Raw genomic sequence first — 16775 nt, 5'->3', positions numbered from 1 at the left:
TGTCTGCCTCCCCATGTGACTGTAGTCTACACTAATGTAGACCTTTCTTCTGTAAAGGCAGACACACACTTTCTCTGCATCTCGGCTTGCTCTCTCACACACGTACACACCTCTATACCTCTCGCATCCACAGACAGTTTATTTGCACCTCTTGTCTCACACACACACCATTGACTGTAAATTAGCCTACTTCATTACTTGGGGATTACATTTTGATTTCCGCTTTCAGATCATTTCACCACAAATGAAACGATATGTATTGAAATGCACTGTAGTTACTCCTGTGCATGTGGGACTACTCCAGCATGTGAATGCTATCACTACTCTGTTGTTAATGTTCTCTCTCTCTCTTTTTGTACTTATCCCCTTAAACCTCCCTTCTATTCTTTGTCTTCCTTCCTATCTCACTTTTTCTCTCATCTCTCCCTGTCTCTCTCTGCAGGTACTCGACTGCCAGTGAAGGGTCCCACTACAAGCGGTGTTATAGGAGGGCTCATTGGGGTGGTTCTGCTGCTGGCTGTTATCGGCAGTGTTGTGGTCTTGGTCCGCAAAAAACGCAACCAGCACAATGGAGAGTGAGTTTATAACTGTCACTCATACTAAGTGATCATTCTTACTGTTTGTTTTGATTCTCTCCTTTCTCTCTTTCTCAGTGGTCCACCCAAGTACAAGCCCCCTCCCCCTAACAAGCAGCAGACCACCACCACCAGCAGCTCTACTGATAGGGTGAGGGATGCTGGCCAGCCATAACTTTTAGACTTGCTGTTATGGGAGATGTTTATATATCTCTATATGGCCCCTCAATTTGTATTTTACAATACCACATGTTTTTTTATCAACATTGTTAAAATTAGATTATGGAAGTGTCCATCTGAAATAGGTTTTACCCCAACTCAGAGTAGATGAGAATAATCCTGTGTGTGTGCGTGCATCTGCAGCTGAACACCAGTCGAGACCCTGTGGAGAGCAAGGACGGATCCGTGGACCACCTGTACTACGCTGCGCAGGATGTTGAGCCCAGCACGGTAAGAACACAGCCATACATGGGGTGCATCTCTCAATAGTCCTTCTCTCCTGGATCGTTTTCTCAATCTTCAGACATAAATAGACCTGGATGGGTGAAAGCAAATCCCCAGCTGGCCTCCTTGATATTGCTACCACCTGGCCTGTGTTTTCCTATCAGTATACATTAAGCTCTGTAGCTTTGGCTTATAAAGTGCCTCAACCCAACTCTTTGTTTATTATCTACATCATTTATAATACATCCTAGTAAAGGATTCACGAAACAAAAAGAAATCAATCATTTAACATCTTATGATCATTAATTCATCAGTCACTCAACATGATTGCCCTATTTACCAGAACACAAACATGAGAACGTGTAGGGAACTGAAGGGTATGGAGGGCTGCTATGTGGATAGAAGCTGATATACTGAACATGCTATAGATGGAAACATGTGTTTTTAATAGTGTAGAAACCATTGCCTTGGTAAGCTAGTTACAATTTCCTCCCGTGATTTAACCTCTATTGGAGCAGTGGTTAGCAAGTTTGTCAATTGGCTAGAAGACCTGGGGTCAAGACTCTCAAAGGGTGTTGCTCTGTCAGTTTGTTCGCTAATTCAAGGGTCACTAGAATACTATGAAGACTACATTGGTTCTCCTTATTTTGCCCTGATTATTAAGATTATTTTATATGGTTATCTTTCCCACCAGGACTTGGACGCGTACAGTGATGAGGAATACAATCGTGATGCGGAGGAGTTGCGCTACGCTGGCACCCCCTCTGGCTGGGATGAACCCAGGCTGAACGAAGTCCCGCCCCTGTACGCCCCCAACCAGTACAAGGCCAATGATTACCATGACAAAGAGGAGGACCACCCCCCTGCCACTGGAACATCTCGTGGAGACAGCTTTGTGTCCCAGGCCATGTTTGTGTGAAGACGGGAGACATTGGAAGTGTGTGTGGGACTAAACCTGTTTGTACGTGAAGAACATCGGACACTGGATGTGTGTGTCTGTGGGATGGCTGCAGTGTGTGATGGTTGTAGTCATTGCCGTTCAATCAGTGTCTCCAAACTAGAATTTTACATTGTGTACTAAAGTGAGCATGCTCTACCACAGTATGTTGGTTACAGAATGAACTACGTAGGCCTACTGTTGTGCATTGGGTTCTAATAACGGGAGTCATGTTTTTTAAAGGGGGATCCGCTTTAATGTTAAAATGCTGTGCAAGTCAGACACAACATAAAACAACACTAACTTGTATCGCGGTTGGTTGAAACTCCTTTGCATGTTGTGGTTAAAGTACAGTATGTGTGTGAGATTGTTGATTGTTTAATAGGCACAGATCCAGGGCCAGCTTACCCTCTTTGAATCCTAACCATTACCATTAGGGGATAACGCAATACTGACCTTGGATCAGATCAGTGTGTATTGATAGCTCCATCATACTGTGTAATGTAGATGGGCTCTGGGGTCAGGAGACTGGTACACTACTCTGAGCTAAAGGCAGCAAGATGATGTTGCCTATAGACACTGGTAGAAGGTCAGTTGTGTGTTTTACTCCCTAAGGATTATGTTTAAGATTTTACATAATGTAATCTGATCCTAGATCTGTGTCCAAGATACAATTCTGGATTCCCGGAGCCCAATACAAGCCATAAGAGAAGGGCAATCAATTGCCTGAACAAATATCAAACAATGTAAGTTACTGACAATCTTGTGTATATATAAAAAGGAAATCTGTTACCTTTCAACATTGACGTGTCTAAACATTGATGATTTGTGCCTGTTCGCTCAGGATTTAAAAGCTCTATTCACATGCTCTACCACAGTATGTTGGTTACAGAATGTACTACGTAGGCCTACTGTTGAAATGTCCAATATTAACAGGGTATAGGTTTTTATACAATTTCAGGGTCTTCTCTATACAATCACTTAATTGTTAAACCAGATGTGCCTATTTTTGTAGTGTGTCAGATTTTAAAATGTGAATCAAACAGAATTCTGAATGATTTTGTCATCTTTGTGAGATGGATTTGACCTGTTTTTACAGCAAAGCCTGATGCGCTGGTTACTTGATGATTTTAAAGTCATTAAACATTTAAACCGTGTGGTCAGTATTGCTGCTGTCACATTTTCTCATCTTGCTTAAATGTTTTTTTGTTTCATCTGATGAGTTGGGGAGTCAACGGATACGGGAGTCCAGAAGGGGGAACTTTGAGGCTTGAGAAAGCGGTTAGTGCTATCGAGAATCCTTGTAACCTTAACTGTTTTATATTTAAACTTCCAATAGTAGTAACCGGAAGGTTGCATGTTCAAACCCCCGAGCTGACAAGGTACAAATCTGTCGTTCTGCCCCTGAACAGGCAGTTAACCCACTGTTCCTAGGCCGTCATTGAAAATAACAATTTGTACTTAACTGACTTGCCTAGTTAAATAAAGGTAAAAAATATAAAAAAATAGGGTAATGTCAGAGTTGTGACGTCCCAATGATCCCGTTTAGACTTTCCCCTGAGAACTCCTGTAAAGAGGCTGTCCACTCCACCCTCTAGGCCTAGAAATCTTTTCCTCTCAACCAGCGGTATAAACATCCTCCTTTAGCCCTGTAACTAACCTGTTGTAATGATGCTCATTAAGAACATCTGCCTGGTTGCCAGTACATTCCCACTTTATATCATGTTTTATATTTGTATCACGTTACTTTGCAACAAATAACTAGTCAATACAGAGGAGGTACAGAACACAGAGAAAGAGGCCTGTTACAGCTTTACACTTCAATAACAGTTGAACTGCCAAACAATCCGGTAAGGATTCAGTCTGTGCCTGTCTCGGCAGGATCGCCCTGCAGTTTGGAGCCAATGATCAAACCAAGGTTTGGGTCGGTGAAGTAATCTGAAAGAGAAAATATGTTAATTTTGGTAAGTAGAGGACTGTCCCTGTCTGTATATTGGTGTTTGTGTTGTTGATTGAACCCACCTGCTGCATACTCTCGAATGTCTGTGGGTCTTTTGAGAAATACATCTCTGTAAAAAACAAACAAGAAGCAGGTACCCAAGCAATTGGCCAGTTAGACTTCATTACTGTAGCTAAATATGAAATAGAATTATATAAGTTATTGATGTCTGGAGCTTGAGAGCCCTAATGGAGATGGAGAATAATGTCTGAAAATGTACCGTCAGTCAGTGCCAGCCAATTAACAAACCTTAAAAAGTCGCTTATTAAGGCCTCCGTCTCTGGATGCTCTCTCAAATATTTTTCATTGTTGATTCTTGTATTGATCTATAAAAAATACTGAATTATACTTCAAGATCTGTCTAATATATACATTGTTGGCTTTGCTTGTCCCAGGAGAAATATAAAGGTGAATGTCCATTAACTTTACTGTCCATTCTACTCTTTCCCATGGCTCATGATATTGGGAAAAGCCCGATGGCAATAACAGATTCAATGTTACCCCACGTAATGTTCGTCATTGCTGAGCCTATCTTTAACCAAGGAATTTCTGCTAGCTAACTATTAGCTGGATGAATGCAAAAATGCAGTGAGTGATAGAACAAGAAATCCTATTGTATTTTAATTCCAAATTGTATCGATAGAACTAGCTAACTAAATGTTGTTGGAGAAGCCAAGGAGCACTCATGAAGCTAACGACGTTACATACAGTAGTAAAGTGTTAGCTAGCTAATTTACCTTAAATTGTCGGAGTTGCTGTTGTTGCTCGATGCTTAATGCACCAAAGTCCAGTTTCTCCAAACCACGTTTATCAGCCATTTGATCTCATCAGCTAGCTAATATTCCTTTGATAGCCTGCTTGCTCGCTACCGTTAGTATCTTTACCAAAACAAAACATCGCCTTTTGTTGACAAGCCCCACTGTTACTATGGCAACAGCCTGAGTAGAACAGAAGCAACACTTTTCCCACAGAGGTTACTTTTTTCTTTTTTTTTCACCTTTATTTAACCAGGCCAGTTGAGAACAAGTTCTCATTTACAATTGCGACCTGGCCAAGATAAAGCAAAGCAGTTCGACACATACAACGACACAGAGTTACACATGGAGTAAAACAAACACAGTCAATAATACAGTATATATACGATGTGAGCAAATGAGGTGAGATAAGGGAGGTAAAGGCAAAAAAAGGCCATGGTGGCAAAGTAAATACAATATAGCAAGTAAAACACTGGAATGGTAGATTTGCAATGGAAGAATGTGCAAAGTAGAAATAAAAATAATGGGGTGCAAAGGAGCAAAATAAATAAATAAATTAAATACAGTAGGGAAAGAGGTAGTTGTTTGGGCTAAATTATAGGTGGGCTATGTACAGGTGCAGTAATCTGTGAGCTGCTCTGACAGTTGGTGCTTAAAGCTAGTGAGGGAGATAAGTGTTTCCAGTTTCAGAGATTTTTGTAGTTCGTTCCAGTCATTGGCAGCAGAGAACTGGAAGGAGAGGCGGCCAAAGAAAGAATTGGTTTTGGGGGTGACTAGAGAGATATACCTGCTGGAGCGTGTGCTACAGGTGGGAGATGCTATGGTGACCAGCGAGCTGAGATAAGGGGGGACTTTACCTAACAAGGTCTTGTAGATGACATGGAGCCAGTGGGTTTGGCGACGAGTATGAAGCGAGGGCCAGCCAACGAGAGCGTACAGGTCGCATTGGTGGGTAGTATATAGGGCTTTGGTGACAAAACGGATTGCACTGTGATAGACTGCATCCAATTTGTTGAGTAGGGTATTGGAGGCTATTTTGTAAATGACATCACCAAAGTCGAGGATTGGTAGGATGGTCAGTTTTACAAGGGTATGTTTGGCAGCATGAGTGAAGGATGCTTTGTTGTGAAATAGGAAGCCAATTCTAGATTTAACTTTGGATTGGAGATGTTTGATATGGATCTGGAAGGAGAGTTTACAGTCTAACCAGACACCTAAGTATTTGTAGTTGTCCACGTATTCTAAGTCAGAGCCGTCCAGAGTAGTGATGTTGGACAGGTGGGTAGGTGCAGGTAGTGATCGGTTGAAGAGCATGCATTTAGTTTTACTTGTATTTAAGAGCAATTGGAGGCCACGGAAGGAGAGTTGTATGGCATTGAAGCTTGCCTGGAGGGTTGTTAACACAGTGTCCAATGAAGGGCCAGAAGTATACAGAATGGTGCTTTCCCCCATGACATCTCTGTAGGTCTCTATGGCTCTGGGTGGCAGCCAATGTGACAATGTTTTTCAGAGCCTGTATTGAGGAATCCAGCCACAGGACATGAGGGTTCTGCCATATTGCCCAAACAGCTCATCAGTTGTTGTTGACCTAAGCAAGTACCTCTGAAGTAGATGTCTCTACTATAGGCCCATGCAGGGAGACCAGAACACTCATGGATGGATAATTGATGTGTGAGATTCGTGTTCGCTCCTATTCACTATTGTAGACTATAGAGCACACACATTTTCTTCAGAAAATTGACCTTTTCTAGTTTTACTTATAGCACTATCACTTTTCTCTATTCCACTGCAGTTGTAAATTACTTAAACTAAAAATATGCAGCAAAAAAATGTAACCTCCAGCCTACTCTTAGTAGGCGACCTCTGGGAAGTGTTTAGACTGGTTATAAGCATCCTTCAACCACACAGCTGCATACTTTGTGTATAAAAGACATAACATGTAGAGAAGACATCTGATGAGTCTGTAGAGTATAGATAGAAGAGACAACGCTCTGAGCTATCCCTCCTAGATCCAGGGACTGCTTCTGCTACTAGTACTAAATCTGATCAACACCATGGCTTCAACAAAGTTAAACAGTACTGAATGCTCTCTCTAAACCTCACCTTCTGAACAGGACAACTTTTCAAGAGGAGCAAGCCATGCGGGATCTGTCTGCCTGTTTTTTCCAGCAAATCGCTTCAGGGAAAACATATACCTTTCTGATTTTTAGTAGTTCTTTTTCTCTTCTCTCTGGTGACACTTAAATAGCGCTTCTACACTTTGTTACATTTTCAGATGATATGTGGTCTTTTGCATAGCTGCATTGCAGCATTCATTGTTTTGCACTCTGTTCTGCTCCAACATACTGTGAATATCAGGGGGTGTTGAATGGAACATTTTAGTATTATGGGTCCTTTGGAGCGCTCAGATGACTCTGGTCCTCATGGAAATAGAAAAATCCTCTGGAGCGCTCAGATGACTCTGGTCCTCATGGCTATAGAAAGATCCTTTGGAGCGCTCAGATGACTCTGATCCTCATGGAAATAGAAAGATCCTTTGGAGCGCTCAGATGACTCTGGTCCTCATGGAAATAGAAAGATCCTTTGGAGTGCTCAGATGACTCTGGTCCTCATGGAAATAGAAAGATCCTTTGGAGCGCTCAGATGACTCTGGTCCTCATGGCAATAGAAAGATCCTTTGGAGCGCTCAGATGACTGGTCCTCATGGAAATAGAAAGATCCTTTGGAGCGCTCAGATGACTCTGGTCTTCATGGCAATAGAAAGATCCTTTGGAGCGCTCAGACGACTCTGGCCCTCATGGCAATAGAAAGATCCTTTGGAGCGCTCAGATGACTCTGGTCCTCATGGCTATAGAACGATATGTGTTTATTTGCCACAGCATCCACTACCTGAGCATAATGACTTCCAGGCATGTGTGGCTTGCCTTGAGCTTGTCTGGGTACTGATTGGAGGTCATGTAATTATCACTTGGTCTAGCTCAACATGGGACACACATGGTGCATTTAATAGAGCCACTGCAGGGCTGCTATGTGAGTCTAGAATTGTGAGAGCATTTGTGAGCTTTAGTCCTGTGCAAGAAGTATTGTTCCATGGCTCTCCCGGCATCACCCCAACTCTTTCAATCTGAATTACTTGCCTCTGTTTTGGGTGTATGTACAATGAGGCACGCAGGGCGGTTGTAGCCCTCCCCTACAAGACAACCACCGTTATTGTAGAACTGTAACCTACCTCTGTATGTTTCTACTGTAGCTGGTGCCAATAATCTACTGGCTAACCCGTCTGCAACTACACAAGCAAACTCGCCCCTTCACTTGTCTCAACACATTGTTTGTGTTACTCATGGTGCATCAACCCTGTCGTCTACACCATCCGTAACCAAGAGGTGTGCACTGATACATCTGTGCTATAGAAGTCAGGTGGAAAGAGAGCATTCAGCAAGAGGAGGATGAGGGGGATTCAGGAGGTTGAGAGTCCAACAGGGCAGAGAAAAGACCACAGAGGGATGGGGTGGGGAAGGGGGGAGCAAGAGACTGCAAGCAGACCCCTCTGTCCTTCCTCCTCCGTTCTCTCTGGTTGATGTGTGACTCACTGATCAGACTGCAGGACATTTGGGAAGACAGCTAAACTAATTGGATATCTTATTACAGTTGTGATTGTTCACGTGTGCTTGTTTTCACTGGATGTGTTTTGGGACACATTTAAATGATACATTTATATGAGCCAGGAAAAACTGTAATCCATGTCTCGTATTTCTTTAAACAGCAACGACAAATTTCAGCTAACTTTAACCACCGCTAGATAAAAACCAATAGGAGTGATGGGGCAACTGTGTTTATCCTAGCTCATAGACTATTTTCAGAGTAAGAAACAATCTAACATGAAGTTAATGAATTAATCCTCTTAAACTGTGTTTCAACGTCTTACTATGTGCGCTTCTAATAAGTTAACATGTTTGAGGTGTGTTTTCAGTTTTCACATCAGTCATTAAAACTAATTTTTCAACCACTTGGTTAGGACATCTACTTTGTGCATGACACAAGTAATTTTTCCAACAATGGTTTACAGACAGATTATATCACTTATAATTCACTTGATCACAATTCCAGTGGGTCAGAAGTTTACATACACTAAGTTGACTGTGCCTTTAATAAATCTTCTTATGGCTAGGGGCAATATTTGGAAGTTCGGATGACTGACGTGCCCAAAGTAAACTGCCTGTTACTCAGGCCCAGAAGCTAGTGTCACGTTCTGACCTTAGTTCTTTTGTTATGTCTTTGTTTTAGTATGTTCAGGACATGAGTTGGGTAGGTTGTCTATGTTCATTTTTCTATCTTGTGTTTTGAGTTTGGCCTGGTATGGTTCTCAATCAGAGGCAGGTGTCGTTAGTTGTCTCTGATTGAGAATCATACTTTGGTAGCCTTTTTCCACCTGTGTTTCGTGGGTGTTTATTTTCTGTTCTGTGTTTTGTATTTCACCGTTCAAGACTGTTTTCGTTTCGTTCTCATGTTTTGTTGTTTTTGTTTGAGTATTCGTTTTCATTCAAAGAGAATATTAATACTTACCACGCTGCACCTTGGTCCTCCTCTCTTTCTCCCAACGATGAACGTTTCAGCTAGGATATGCATATTACTGGTAATATTTGATAGACAACACTCTGAAGTTTCTAAAACTGTTAAAAAAATGTCTGTGAGTATAACAGAACTGATATGGCAGGCAAAAACCAGAGGAGAATCCATCCAGATTTTATTTTTTAGGTCATCACCCATTCAAACACTTGTCTATGGAATATTCAAAGGAAAACCTCCCAGATTGCAGTTCCTATGGCTTCCACTAGATGTCAACAGTCTTTAGAAAGGGTTTCAGGCTTGTTTTTTGTAGTTTTTCAAGGTGGCTCTCATTTGGACTGTAGTCTTGTGGCGCAAGTGGATGAGGGCGTCCACTTCTTTATTTATCTCCGGTATTGAACATACTATTCTCCGTCTTAAATTTGATAGTTTATTTACATATTAGGGTACCTGAGGGGGTACCTGAGGATTGATTAGAAACATTGTTTGACTTGTTTGGACTTGCTTTGTCTGCATGTTGAATGACTGGAACGGGTGGATTACTGAATCAAACGCGCCAACTAAACGACTATTTGTTGTGTAGCTGGGACCCTTGGGATTGCAAACAAAGGAAGATCTTCAAAGCTATCTGATTTATTTTATCGCTATTTCTGACTTGTGATGCCTCTGCTGGTTTGGAAAATGTTAATGATTTTGTATGCGGGGCGCTGTCCTTAGATAATCGCATGGTATGCTTTCACCGGAAAGCCTTTTTGAAATCTGACAAAGCGTCTGGATTAACAAGAAGTTCAGCTTTTAAATGATGCATGACACTTGTATTTCATGAATGTTTAATACTACAAGTTTTGTATTTTGAATTTCGCTCTCTGCAATTTCACCGGATGTTGGTGAGGTGGGTCACTTGCACTCCACCTAGCCCAAAGAGGTTTGCCTTTAAACAGCTTGGAAAATTGTGTCATGGCTTTAGAAGCTTCTGATTGACTCAAACGATGTCAATTAGCCTATCGGAGGTGTACATGTGGATGCATTTCAAGGCCTACCTTCAAACTTAGTGCCTCTTTGCTTGAAATCATGGGAAAATCAAAAGAAATCAGCCAAGACCTCAGAAAAAAAATGTAGACCTCCACAAGTCTGGTTCATCCTTGGGAGCAATTTCCAAACGCCTGAAGGTACCACGTTCATCTGTACAAACAATAGTACGCAAGTATAAACACCATGGGACCACGCAGCCATCATTCCGCTCAGGAAGGAGACGCGTTCTGTCTCCTAGAGATGATCGTACTTCGGTGCCAAAAGTGCAAATCAATCCCAGAACAACAGCAAAGGAACTTGTGAAGATGCTGGAGGAAACAGGTACAAAAGTATATATATCCACAGTAAAACGAGTCCTATGTCGACATAGGACCGCTCAGCAAGGAAGAAGCCACTGCTCCAAAACCACCATAAAAAAGCCAGACAATGGTTTGCAACTGCAATGCTACCAGTTTAAAGATCGTACTTTTTGGAGAAATGTCTTCTGGTCTGATGAAACAAAAATATAACTATTTGGCCATAATGACCATCGTCACATTTGGAGGAAAAAGGGGGAGGCTTGCAAGTCGAAGAACACCCGTGAAGCACGGGGGGGGGGGGGGCAGCATCATGTTGTGGGGGTGCTTTGCTGCAGGAGGGACTGGTGCACTTCACAAAATAGATGGTATCATGACGGTGGGAAAATTACGTGGATATATAGAAGCAACATCTCAATACATAAATCAGGCAGTTAAAGCTTGGTCGCAAATGGGTCTTCCAAATGGACAATGACCCCAAGCATACTTCCAAAGTTGTGGCAAAATGGCTTAAGGACAACAAAGTCAAGGTATTGGAGTGGCCATCACAAAGCCCTGACCTCAATCCTATAGAAAATTTGTGGGCAGAACTGAAAAAGTGTGTGCGAGCAAGGAGGCCTACAAACCTGACTCAGTTACAGCAGCTCTGTCAGGAAGAATGGGTCAAAATTCACCCAACTTATTGTGGGAAGCTTGTAGAAGGCTACCCGAAATGTTTGACCCAAGTTAAACAATTTAAAGGCAATGCTACCAAATACTAATTGAGTGTATGCAGACTTTGTAACGGGTTTCTTCCAACTCCTCCTCTGACAAAGAGGTGGAACAAGGATCGGACCAAAATGCAACGTGGTTCGTTCGATACATCTTTAATGATGAAGAACACGAATAATACAAAACAACAAACGTCGAAAACCGAAACAGCCCTGACTGGTGCAACAAACACAGAGACAGGAACAATCACCCACAAACACACAGTGAAACCCAGGCTACCTAAATAGGGTTCCCAATCAGAGACAACGATAATCACCTGACTCTGATTGAGAACCGCCTTAGGCAGCCATAGACCAATCTGTACACCCCACACAACCCCAAGACGAAACACACTACAAATAAACCCATGTCACACCCTGGCCTGACTCAATAAATGAAGATAACATAATAAATATAGACCAGGGCGTGACAGACTTCTGACCCACTGGGAATGTGATGAAAGAATTAAAAGCTGAAATAAATAATTCTCTATTATCCTGACATTTCACATTCTTAAAATAAAGTGGGGATCCTAACTGACCTAAGACAGGGAATTTTTACGAGGATTAAATGTCAGGAACTGAGTTTAAATGCATTTTGCTGAGGTGTATGTAAACTTCCGACTTCAACTGTTTATTAGTGTAGTAACAACCATATTATGGTGAGTACAAAAAGGAGTAAAGTAAAATAAGTAAAATAAACAAGTAAACACACCCAAAATAGTTCAGATATGAAATAATTGGGGGTATAGATAGTGTGCAACTTTATTTTTCTATTATTCCTGCAACCCAGTGATAGGTGAAACTTTATTACGGAAGCCTACCACTATAATCTAAATGAAGACACTTCCCTCATTTAATCCTTAAAGGGTACATCCATTTTGAGAGTGGTTACATTTCTCCAGTCACATCCTTCAGCTGTTTAACAAAACAGTGGTAGGGTGTCAACTTTGTTGTAGTTTGAAAGATTGCCCCTTTAACCACTGAAGCACAACTCTTCAAGATTTAGGCATATAATTCAATATAGAAATGGGTTATTTGACTTCACACAGCAGTGCCACACCACGTAGTATCCAGTACTCAGGCGGTGGAGCAGTCCTCAGTTCCACAGCAGCAATGTAATTCAGGTCCATCCTTACAGGCTTCTTATATATGGGACAGGAGTATAACCGGGCATCCTTGACACCTGAAAAGACCACAGCAACGATAAACATCCATTACTTATACACGATGATCACATGAGTTTCTTATTCACTGCATGTTGTCCATTCAGTTGGTCTGACATACCGTAACCATTAAACCTAAAAGTTAGATCATTTCAACTGACATATTCAACATATAATGTATAGATGAAAACAACAAGCAGCTGAATAAGATACTGTTCAATGAGTCTCCAGGAAGTTACAGTAACTAGTGACTTCAGCACTCACCATTATTTTCAGCATACATCCTGACTACAGGCATCATCTCAAACAACACTTTGGGTTTAGAGTCGATGAGTTTGCAGTTCCTCCTGTCCCAGCCGGCCCCCTCCAGATAGAGGCCGTACACATACACCCCCTCAGAGGGTGGCTGAGTGATGTCATCCTTCATCCACTTGGTCACCTCGTTGCACAGCACCATACGGTCTAGGGCCCAGCCCTTGTTTGCACGAGTGATCTCCTACACACACAAAAAACAGAGTTACATAGACTGGCTTTGTCTTTGTAGCTTCATGATCAACTATGACTGTGTAGTGTCTGTAAACTCTAAATATAACCTCAGTGGCCTAGCCAAGTCAGTAAGTATGTTCAATTGTGATTGCATTAGAATGTGTGAATGTGCCATCTGTACCTGTCTCATGGCGGTCAGGAAGCCCTGTGGGTTAAAGAACCCTGTCATCCAGAAACAGTTGGGCCGTCCTTCAAAGATCCACGCCTGGAACTGACGGTTTCTATCCAGCAACTCAGTAAACCAGAACCCTAGAGTGCTGGAGGCCCATGATGCCTAGAACACAGGAATACAGAAGTAGAAAATAGAACATGGAATACATGCGTAGAAAACTGAATACATGTGTACTCAGAGGCAGTAATAAACGTACCTTCTTCCAACGTGAGGGGATGCGTGCGTCATACATGCAGTCCAGCGCGTCCCGTAGGTTCTCACTCATGATGATGGTGCCATCGATGGCCAGTTTGAGGTCAGTCAGCGTGTTCCTGACCAGCACGATGACCCTCTGCATGCGGTCTATCTCCTGACGCAGGAAGATGTTCATGGGCTGGAGCAGACCCATCTTCTGTAGCCTCTCTCTCACCTGGATATATTGAAAACATGTTCTTGTGAAATTACACTTTAAATGATTTGATTTGATTCTTAACATACTGGAATGCAAATGCATAACACAGTTCTGAACATTAAAAAGTAAACCTCTATTGCAGTAAAAACATTACCTTCAAAGTGGATTTCACTGCACCATGGGGCATATTTCAGAAATACATTTTATTGCATGGGTTATTGTTAGATGACTTGCCGTCACCCTGTGAGAGTTTTTTAACGATCTACCTTGCTGCAGCAAGGTATTATGGGAAACAATATTTTTAATAGCCAGCACTGTATTAATTGTGGGTGATTATTTCCATTAGGGTTAGCTAACTCCAGACCAGTGCTACTTACTTCAAACGGTACGTAGTCTGGAGGTAGTTTCTCCAGCATGTCGTCAGCCAGCCTGGCCACAATGGCCTCCCTGGTCTCCCCTCCACCACTGGAGCTGTCCTTAGGCTGAATGGACAGGATGGTGTCCAGGACGTCTTTGGCCAGCTTGCTCTGATACGTTATGTCAGCATTGGGGTGCAGGCCAAACACCTCTGGTGTGTCGTAAGCCGGTAGGCCCTGCAGAGGAAAATACATAAATTAGGATTAGAGTCCGCGTGTCTGTGCATTACCAAACTACAGTAAAACATGTAATGCATTGTGGATACCTGCTTATAATGCATTATGAACAAGTTATTCATAGGAAGTGTTATCAAATGCCTCAATGCCAAACAATGTATACAGCACACATCTTCATGCAGTCTGACTACATTAATTCAATCTTATGTTACACAGCACTGTAAACTGCAGGAGAGACTGAGTGTGAAAAATGGACTGACCTGAATGTATGTCAGATATTGGTCCACGTTGGAACACTTGGGAATGCTGTAGCCTTTGTAGAAATAGAAGTCAGGTCCAAACATGTTTTCACTGAACCAGACCTTGGCGAAGGTGTTGAGCAGACGCTTGTCATAGTCGTCTGTCACCCTACCGCCATACTGGATCTCCCCGATCATGTAGCGCACTGTATTCCAGGATACACCCTGGGGAGACGTCAGACTACCATCAACACAGGAACAGACACATCTTACATAGGAAGACAGGTAGCAGTGCTAACAGTAGAAGTAAAGATAGAGCTTTACTTAGTTACAGCGGGAGCTTCTCGTCTCTGCACCTACCTTCTTGATGTCCATGTCGTCCAGGTGGTTCTGAACAAACTGCACAGTGGCGTTGAAGTCAGCCTGGTTGAACTCGTAGGGGATGTTCCAGCCCAGGGGACCGTATTTACGCCTCTCCTGTACCGTAGAGTGGAGGAACACCACCCCATACAGCATGGGCCTCCACTGGACCATGTTACTGACATCCAGCAGGTCCTGGTTAATGCCTGGAGCAACAAACAAGAAGCTAGGGTTAGGATTAGGATTGTGGTTGAGGCGAAGGTTGAACCGGGATATGGATGTGAATCTAGGGTTCGGGCTGAACTGGGATGTGGACATGATGCTAGGGTTAGGATTAAGGTTGTGGTTGAGGCTAAGGTTGGACATGAAGCTAGATTAAGGGTTAAGGGTTGTTGTTTAGGGTTAACCAGAAGAAATGGGGGTGTATATGTGTATTTGTTTGTGTAGGTGCGTACACATGCTTGGATACCTGTATGTATGTGTGAACCGTGGTGTGACCCACCTCCATAAGTCCTCTTCAGCCCTGCCTTCAGTCCCTGTGGAGGCTCATTAGTGAACTTGATGGACATCTGCAGCAGTGTGATGGGGAAGTGTTTTTGGACCTCTGTAGTAATCCACAGGCGGAAGGTCTCATGGACGGCGTCTGTCTCTGTCACAGTATCCATCAGCTCATCCATGAAGTCCAGGCCCAGGTGGCAGTTCTGGAGCAGGGCCCAGCCACCCTGTGTGTGCATTTTGAAAAAAATGGGGGAGAAAAAAAATATATAGTTAATTGTCCATATTGGGAGAGTAATTCATTACTAATGTCATTATGTAATTCAATTAATAATGTGAGGGAGATGCATGTGGTGTTAGTCCATTTAATTTATAATACAGTTTAATACGGTCTAAATCAATCACATCCATTTTCATTAACACCATGGTTCAATTTCAATTCATATTCAATCCCTATCGCTATTTGAATTCCCAATTTGATTACAAATTAGATGGCATGGACCACAATTCATGGCAGAATGCCGATACCTAATAAATGAGTTTCGCTCACCAGACTTCTTCACTAAGCGCAATAGCCTGGGGACAAGGGATAATTATAATTTGACTGTTAGGAGTCCAGTGAGTGTGTACTGTAATGCTGTGTTCAGGACTCACATTGGCCATGGTCTGCTGGAGCAGCTTGCGTGCGTGGACTTCCTGTCCCTGGCCCATGGAGACATAGCGCGTCTCTATCTTCAGCCTCTTCCCCAGGACGATGATGGAGTCGGTGGGGTCTGAGCCCATGGACAGGAAGCAGATGAGCGGGGTTCGGGGGTCTGACTCCTCCCACGTCTTCTCTAGGTCCAGGATTACTCCCTCTGCATACTTCTCTCCCATCGAGTCCATGATGTACTTACGGGCCTGGAGGATAACAGGTCAAGGTGTATTTAAAAAGTCACCTGCTATTGGATTCAGTAAATATGCAGTAGAAATACACTCTAAAACTCAGTCCTAAGCTTTGATGAAAATACCAAAAAGCGTAGACATTTCATAAAGTATTATGTCTTGGATTGATTGATTAATTACTTAAACATTCAATGAGAGCTACTGGTGTACCTGTGCGATGGTCCTGTCTGGGCACCAGCAGCGTATGAGCAGCAGGCGGTGGAAACAGTCCAGGCTCTGGTCATAGGCATTAGGGATCACCTCCTCCTCAGGGGCTTCCTTATCAAACCATGCCTTCCACTGCTTCTCATTACGACAGATCTGGACACACACACAGCTCAGTACAATGACTAGTTCAATGCCATATGTGACAGAGCTCAGAGGAGTAAACGGAGCACTGTAATCATAGAGGAGCACTACAGTGAATAGGGGGGTTTACCGGGGTGAGGGGGCCATGAAACAGACTAATTGAGGGGGCCATGAAACAGACTAATTGAGGGGGCCATGAAACAGACTTATTGAGGGAGGGTATTAGA

The 16775-nt window shown here is 42.8% G+C and overlaps 3 protein-coding genes across 4 annotated transcripts in view; 1 reads left to right on the top strand and 2 right to left on the bottom strand.

Annotated features, from left to right (window-relative positions):
- LOC135520362 (nectin-2-like) overlaps positions 1–3122 on the top strand; it is an 81835-nt gene extending 78713 nt beyond the window's left edge. Inside the window, exons 7-10 of one of the 2 annotated variants that reach the window (XM_064945854.1) lie at positions 443–575; positions 654–726; positions 939–1025; positions 1714–3122. In XM_064945854.1, coding sequence (XP_064801926.1) covers positions 443–575; positions 654–726; positions 939–1025; positions 1714–1938 — 518 coding nt within the window. In that variant the 3' untranslated portion in view covers positions 1939–3122. Of the gene's footprint in view, positions 1–442; positions 576–653; positions 727–938; positions 1026–1713 lie in introns of those variants that run through there. The other variant, XR_010452372.1, reaches the window with a different exon arrangement.
- Positions 1445–4878, bottom strand: LOC135520363 (RIIa domain-containing protein 1-like). The gene is made up of 4 exons (XM_064945855.1): positions 4693–4878; positions 4205–4281; positions 3979–4025; positions 1445–3894 (listed from the first exon to the last, which is right to left on the bottom strand). Exons 1-4 carry the CDS (start codon positions 4771–4773, stop codon positions 3815–3817), a joined length of 285 nt encoding a protein of 94 aa, XP_064801927.1. The 5' UTR covers positions 4774–4878; the 3' UTR covers positions 1445–3814.
- Positions 4879–11460: 6582 nt separating this feature from the next.
- LOC135520361 (dynein axonemal heavy chain 5-like) overlaps positions 11461–16775 on the bottom strand; it is a 67725-nt gene continuing 62410 nt past the window's right edge. Inside the window, exons 69-78 of the mRNA XM_064945852.1 lie at positions 16411–16560; positions 15970–16215; positions 15323–15542; positions 14821–15026; positions 14482–14685; positions 14006–14221; positions 13434–13646; positions 13187–13339; positions 12784–13015; positions 11461–12539 (exon numbers count right to left, since the gene is read on the bottom strand). Coding sequence (XP_064801924.1) covers positions 12388–12539; positions 12784–13015; positions 13187–13339; positions 13434–13646; positions 14006–14221; positions 14482–14685; positions 14821–15026; positions 15323–15542; positions 15970–16215; positions 16411–16560 — 1992 coding nt within the window. The 3' untranslated portion in view covers positions 11461–12387. The remainder of the gene's footprint in view (positions 12540–12783; positions 13016–13186; positions 13340–13433; positions 13647–14005; positions 14222–14481; positions 14686–14820; positions 15027–15322; positions 15543–15969; positions 16216–16410; positions 16561–16775) is intronic.

Source organism: Oncorhynchus masou, chromosome 29 (assembly GCF_036934945.1).
Source record: "Oncorhynchus masou masou isolate Uvic2021 chromosome 29, UVic_Omas_1.1, whole genome shotgun sequence".
Classification (NCBI taxonomy): domain Eukaryota; kingdom Metazoa; phylum Chordata; class Actinopteri; order Salmoniformes; family Salmonidae; genus Oncorhynchus; species Oncorhynchus masou.
The sequence above is the reverse complement of the archived record's forward strand: the minus strand, read 5'-3'. Positions and strand labels throughout refer to the sequence as shown.

Coding starts and splice junctions, on each gene's coding strand:
- LOC135520363 (XM_064945855.1), bottom strand. CDS start 4,773: ATGGCTGATAAACGTGGTTTGGAGAAACTGGACTTTGGTGCATTAAGC. Junction 4,026..4,204: donor TTAATAAGCGACTTTTTAAG/GTTTGTTAATTG, acceptor TGTTTTTTACAG/AGATGTATTTCTCAAAAGAC. Junction 3,895..3,978: donor CATTCGAGAGTATGCAGCAG/GTGGGTTCAATC, acceptor TTTCTCTTTCAG/ATTACTTCACCGACCCAAAC.